General features: G+C 42.8%; 1 protein-coding gene across 1 annotated transcript; it reads left to right on the top strand.

Moving 5' to 3' along the window:
* The first annotated feature begins 909 nt into the window (after window positions 1-909).
* LOC124034925 (izumo sperm-egg fusion protein 1) lies at window positions 910-3,394 on the top strand. Its single transcript, XM_046348320.1, has 7 exons — window positions 910-1,264; window positions 1,535-1,618; window positions 1,777-1,797; window positions 2,122-2,205; window positions 2,500-2,627; window positions 2,760-2,910; window positions 3,219-3,394. Exons 1-7 carry the CDS (start codon window positions 1,009-1,011, stop codon window positions 3,392-3,394), a joined length of 900 nt encoding a protein of 299 aa, XP_046204276.1. The 5' UTR covers window positions 910-1,008.
* The last annotated feature ends 3,725 nt before the right edge of the window (window positions 3,395-7,119 follow it).

Here is a 7,119-nt window from a genome sequence, read left to right as displayed (position 1 = left end):
TTGCAAAGTGACTGTTTCTCACACCGGAGACCTGAGTTTGTAACCGGGTCCTGACAATAACTAATAGGAACTACAATAGTGAAATCAAACGATTTATTTTCATTGTTTATTTGGGACTTAGCCTGGGTTTGTTACATAGGGTTCATTCTGTTGCTTTATCCACGTCCAGTCATTCTGATATGTGTGGTTTTGATTACACATATAGTCAGCCAATGTAAATGCCATCCATTTTTATGGTTTGTCTCCTGTCTATTATTGTTAGCCTATTATGTTATTTGTTGTTTTACTGTCATTCCCTGGCAATATATAGCTCAGTGTTGAAAACACCCTGATGAAGGCTTTAATACAGAAACACTTTGCTGCATCCCAACTGGCACCCTATTCTCTGGCCTATATAGTGCACTGCTTTTGATCAGGGCCCTGGTCAAAAGTGTTTAACTGCAGAGAATAGGGTGCCAATCATGAATAGCTTTTTATTGACCCTCCATGACTATACATTATCATGTTCAGCTATGTTATTCTACTGGATTTGATCCAGCAGTTACAGGCCGTCACTGTTGCACATGCCCAGCTTCCACCACTGAGTGTCAGCAGTGAGCCACAAACTTAACAAAGTGTTCCCATTAGGCCCCCATTGAACTATGCAAAGCAAGACAGTTGTGATGTCCCTGTAAAGTTACTGCAGGAACACAGTAGATTTATATTTCTATGAAGTGTTTGTGTGTTTAAAACTTTAGTGTCAGTGACTTCACAATACTATGTGTTGCTTGCTGCCATAGAAATGGAATTCTTCATTCTAATTCTATAGAGCTAGTTCTAATTCTACCACTTAAGTTGCTTTTCTTTAGTGAGTAGTTAACAATTTTATCTTCCCATATTAGAAGGTTGTATATTGTTCAGCCTATTAAAACAGCTGCCATGGAGTTACGCATTTGTAGAGCATCATAACGCTTTGGGGTTGAAACAACTTAGGGCAATCTCTCTCCATCCGTGTCAGTAAAGTTAGCTATGGAAAAGGTAGATAGGGCCCTGTCTGTCTGGCTCCTGTCGGTCCCCAGCCTTCTATGTCTCCTGTCCCTGCTGTGCTGTGTCCCTGCGGGGAGACCCTGTCTGCAGTGTGACCGCAGGGTCAGGCTACTCCATGAAGACTACCTATTGGCTGCTGCCTCTGCCACCATAGAGGACCAGATAGAACTGAAGAAGATTCTAGACTACGCCTACGTCACCTACACAACCACCAGCAACCAGTATAGCGGAGTTATTGGTAGGTGGTTGTTACTTACGAGCCAAGCGCACTACCAATTGTGCCATAAAGGTCCAGACTTCTTAGTAGGCGTTACAGAGCATGTTAATACGTGTGTGTGCCCCCAGACCCGACCACCCTCTACAGGGCCAGTACAGAATACCAGAGTGAGTTTGACCGTTTCCAGGGAAGCCAACTCACAGGTGTGTGTGTGCCTGCGTGTGTTTTGTGCTTGCGTATTTGCGTGCGTGTGAAACTGACTACAGTCTGTCTGTCCTCTCCCTGTGTAAGGGCCTCTGACGTTTGAGGCCATTCAAATTCTGGAGAAAGGCAGGAAAATTCTCGAGAAACACCTGCAGACTTTTGTCCAGAAAGGTGACTGGTTCAGCTGTAGCCTAGTGTTAATATCAACAATACCAACAGTAATAATATCAGTGGCACTGTAATATGTTTATGATTCTTTCTGTAATAACAGTGTATGGCAACACTTTACAGAGTGGAATTTAACTAATGCCTTGTTTTCGTTTTGTCAGGTCTCTGCCCAAACAAATGTGGTAAGCCCATGAGCAATTTAATTAATTTGTCATTCCTGCCATTCCTTTCACCCCCTTCCATAGTGCTATCATTTCACCTCACCTATTGGCCTGTGATCACACACACGCACGCACGCACGCACGCACGCACGCACGCACGCACGCACGCACGCACGCACGCACGCACGCACGCACGCACGCACACACACACACACACACACACACACACACACACACACACACACACACACACACACACACACACACACACACACACACACCTCTGCCATTACAGTTATTACTTTATAGATCAGCAACACATTGTGCTGTCTTTTTAAACTGCAGGGTTGCTGTATCAGAGAGTAATGAACTGCCTTTCCTGTCAGTACAAGCTGCACACCTGCCCCTCTACCACTCAGGACTGCGGGGGTGAGTGTGTGTCCGTGCATCCATGTGTGTGTTCATGCGTGGGCGAGCCTGTGTGTGTGTGTGTCTTTATGCAGCAGCACTGTCTACTCTTATTGAATGTCATAGATGACTTAGGTAATACTGACCTGTTCAAACTATTCTAATCTGAGGTTAAATCAATCCCACTGTCTATCCCTCCCTTCCTCTAACCATTATTCTCTCTTCCTCACTCCCTCCTCCCTCTCATTTTCATTCTCTCTCCTCCTTCGCTCCCTCTACCCCAATCCTCCCCCTAATCCTCTCTCTCTCTGGTAGAGTATCCAGTGGAGGCAGCAGAGGGGGGACAGGCAGTGTTGGACTGTTTCCTCCCCTGGCATAGTCTAGTTGTGGGCCGGCCAGATTATCACTACACCTGGGCTCCAGGGACGCAAAGGACTGCAAATGTAAGACGTGAGGGTGCACACACACACACGCACAGACAAACAGACTGAAGTGTTCTGGCTTTGAACACATACATGTAATGTTATTCATTTTGACTTTCATCCATCCCTTTCCCATTGTTCACTTCCCTCTAGCTGACAGAGGGTGATTTCAGAGTGCTGGTGGTTACTGAGGATTCCTCTGTGGTGCTGAACCAGCTGCATGTCGATGAGGAGGGCATGTACCGCTGCCTCCTAACGGATGGCAAAGGAACTGTCCTTTCACGCACACACTTCCTGCTCACTGGTATGCCAGTTTGAATACATGTAGCCCCTGGCCTACTTCAGAAATGCATCATCCCTTTCTCCCTTCCCTCAATGTTAAAGTGATAAGAGTTGTTAAAAGTTATATTCTTTGCTTTTACTTATCCAGCTGTGTTAGATTAGTGATTACTTCAAGAGTACAGATCAGTCTTTGTTAAAGGCATTGATAGAGGCATAGACATTCAGGGGTTACAATTCTCCAGTAAGAATAGGCATGAAATGGAATGAAAAGACGTTTGGAAACAGAATAGGCCAGATCACCCTTCACCTCTCCCTCTCTTTTGTCCACAGTCACCCCGTCACCTGTCCCGACTCCCAGATCTCTCCTCACCCTGCCCTCCCTCCCTCCTAGTTATGATGCCTCCCCCATTTCTCACCCTCCCACTGACCTCCTGCTGGTCATCATCATCATGGTTACTGCCCTGAGTCTGACGGTCAGCCTAGCCCTTGCTATTGCTTTTGGGTGAGAGAGGGATGGAGGGTAAAGGTGGGGGACAGAGTGAATGATGGGTGAGGGAGAGGGAGGGAGAAAGACAGAGAAAGGGGAGGAGGAGAGAGTGACCGAGTGAGTGATTGCTTAAAATATGAGTGGGAGAGACAGAGAGGGGGAGAGAGATGATGGAGGGATTAATTAGAAAAAATATGAATCGATGTTCAAAAGATGAATTGAGAAATTTGGCCGTGTGAAATTTGTGGAACCAGGACAGATCTTCTGTGGTAGCAGACAAGTCCAATCTCATTTCCCTTCCAAAATTCAAAATATTCCCTGTGTAGGAAATCGCACTGATAGAATTGTTTCTCATTACCCTCATATCCCACAGCCTCCCAACAGATGTTACATTTTGAAGTATATACTGTTAGTTGCCAGGAATAGTAGATACAGAAATACAATAAATAGGAAAGATACTACACATACAGCAGAGTGAGAAGTAACAGAAATGTCAACTTTTTCCTTGAATAATCAAGGACACGTTTCTGGTGTCAGAGTTGACGAGGAAATAGAATGACATAATGTCATAAAGTCTGAACAATATGTGTGTGTGTCCTTCCACCAGATTGATGACTCTGAGACAACAGAGAGAAGAGGAGGAGAGGGAAGGGAAGAGATGATGACAGCGGAACAAGAATGTGACTGATGTGGAATATGAGAAGGGATGGACAAGATTTTGAGTTAAAAAAAAACACAAAGTTAAGAGAAAAGGTGTAAAAAATACTGACACTGTTAATAACTATCTCAGAGTGTAGCACACACACACATCATTTAATTTAATTCACTTGATTGACCTTAATAAGGTTTTCTGAACGGAGAGAAGATTATAGACACGTGGGATAGGATGAAGAGGGAGGATGAGAGGAGTGAGGGATGGAGGTAAAACTCCTAGATTAGACTTTTTCAGATGAATATTCCCAAACGTTAACCTAATTCTAGATAATCCACTATGGGAGCAGGGGGGGAGGGTAGGCGAGGGGGAGGGGAAACAGAGACCGTTTGCATGTTCAAGTTCCCTTTTCATTCAGATAAAGAGAGTATTAAAAAGTGGGCTAGAGAGAGACACGTGAGTGAGAGAGGGCCATAACAGAGAAGTTAAACAGTCTACATTCGGGCCCTTCACTCATCATCACCATCAGTATTTTGTACTGGAGTTATTAGCCAATCAATCAATCAAAAGATGGTTTCCTCTCACAAAAAAATATTCCATTTGTAAAAACCAGCTCCTTCTAAGTGTCCAGTGTGTCTTTACAAAGCGTCATGTTTGCTCAACATTGATATGCGCAGTAATACTATTGACGAACATACACACAAGGTTTTCATTCACTTGTGCAATGAAATCAAGTGAGTAAAACTGAAAGAAAAAAAACCTTTTCAAAATATTTGAATTTCCCATCTTAACCTTTATTAGTAATAAGAGATGCAGGGTCTTGACTACTGTAGCTGTTATGTTTTATTTCCCACCTTCATGGCCCCTTTTACTGACAATGCTTGACTTTAAAAGAGACTTGTCACACTGCCTCAGTGTGAGCCATAGCATCCTACATGTGAGGGTGGCATCAATAATTCATTTCACTATTGCATTGCTCACTGACTCATTTGGAAAATGAACAAAGTGTATTTTCCAGGATGAAGGTTTTAAAGGTGTGTGTGTGTGAGAGTGTGGGTCATGGGGGTGTTTTCCTCTTGTCGTTCGCCCACATGTCAGCGTTACAGGAAGCTGTACCACATACATCCTGTTACTCTAACCTCCATGCTAACCCTCAGGTGCGTAGACACACACACACACACACACAGTCTCTATTTAAGGAAGGATTATAGAACACTGTACTGTAGCTCTCTGAGTAATATTCTGGGTTTTGTGTGGGAGAGCATGACAGTTTGTATTGCATATCAGTAAAGCTAGCTCAGTGGTTGCCAAGCATGATATGTGTTGCGTGTGTGTGCCTGTTGGCAATTATAACCGTGTGACTGTGTGTGTGTGTGTGTGTGTGTGTGTGTGTGTGTGTGTGTGTGTGTGTGTGTGTGTGTGTGTGTGTGTGTGTGTGTGTGTGTGTGTGTGTGTGTGTGTGTGTGTGTGTGTGTGTGTGTGTGTGTGTGTGTGTGTGTGTGTCACTCTGGTACAATACGTGCAGTCTCAGTTTACAAAGACAAGGGAGGGGGAATGAGAGATGGAGGGAGAGAAAGGAAGTGGAGTGGGAGGAAATTAGTGGGAGAAACAGTGAATGGATGTGCTGTGGATTACAAGGAAGTGGTGGAGAAGGGAGCAGGAGGTCAGATGACTGTTTAGCTGTATTTTGTGCTGATGGAAGGTAGATAATCTAGCATAGTACCACAGCCCTGCTGCCTCCATAATTACAACTACATACATCATCACTGCACAAAGTTATGACTCACCAGTGGTAGACAATCATGGTTACTATTGTTGTTGTAAAGAATGAATGGAGCCAAAGTTGAAACAGAGTTATTAATAACAGAGTTAATTAATGCTATGAAAGGGTTAATGAATGGAATTCTACAGAACATTAGATCAGATTAGGGACAACTCCAACCAGACTGGGGTCAGATTAACATGTAAATCAGAGAGAGGGAGGGAGCCAGAGAGAGGGGGTGGGAAACAGTTTATGAATAGGGTATGATGTAAATATTTATCCTTCTCTGCTGTGCAGAATAGCCTAACTCATTACATAAGCGCTCACACACATGCATCAATACACCTGTGTGTTTGGCACATTTTGTTTATAATCTCAACATTCACAAAATAGTTGATTTTCTTACTTTTTAATTCTGCATAGTTAGGAAAGGCTCATAAGTAAGCATTTCACAGTAAAGTCTACACCTGCTGTATTCGGCGCATGTGACAAATAACATTTGATTTGATTTAAAGCTGCAATCTGCAGTTAGAACAATAACAAAGCGGACACCCTGAATCCCTCCCTTGAGATGACGTAGAGGCACCTTCCTTCTGCATCACGAGGGCGAAAAAGAGAGATTTACTACTAAATGACAAAAATATATAACTTTTGAAACAAACTGTCAAAATGAAGAACATAATTGACTTACTTCACTATAACTATGGTTAAAATATGTTTTCTTAATGAAAAGTTACTCTTAGAGAGAGAAAGAAGTCACATATATATATATATATATATATATATATATATATATATATATATATATATATATATAGTTCTGTAGTTTGGATGGCTGGCTGTCTGGGGGTATTTTTCCACCACAGTGATAATGGATATCCATTCTAATCAACAGCAAGGTATTAATTCTAATCAACTGTCACACGTCCAACTGAAACCAGAGGCAAGGACACAACTAGAGGATGGGAACCGAAACACAGATATTTATCTGACCATAACCTTTAACCCAACCCTAAACTTATCTGTACACCCTTGATTGATAACAAAATAGCATGTAAAAATATGTTTTATATGTCATAGGCTACCCCCCTGCAATTTCAATGAATCAGCCGTGAATCAATGGAAACAGTTTAAATGAGATGTGTGTGTGTGTTAAAAATGGGTGCTTAAAGTCAAAACATGACGTAATTTAGAACAAACACAGGGTAAACCCCAAGCACCACGTGTGGTTTTGGAAAATCCGAGTTTTTAAGTCAAACACCTTATAAGGAGTTCCGGTACAGACAGATGAGCTTATATGGTCGTTCCGTCTGTGATGTGTCCTCCTTAT

This window comes from Oncorhynchus gorbuscha, linkage group LG05 (assembly GCF_021184085.1).
Source record: "Oncorhynchus gorbuscha isolate QuinsamMale2020 ecotype Even-year linkage group LG05, OgorEven_v1.0, whole genome shotgun sequence".
Taxonomy (NCBI): domain Eukaryota; kingdom Metazoa; phylum Chordata; class Actinopteri; order Salmoniformes; family Salmonidae; genus Oncorhynchus; species Oncorhynchus gorbuscha.
Note: the sequence above shows the minus strand (reverse complement) of the source record. Positions and strands in the feature narration are given on the sequence as shown.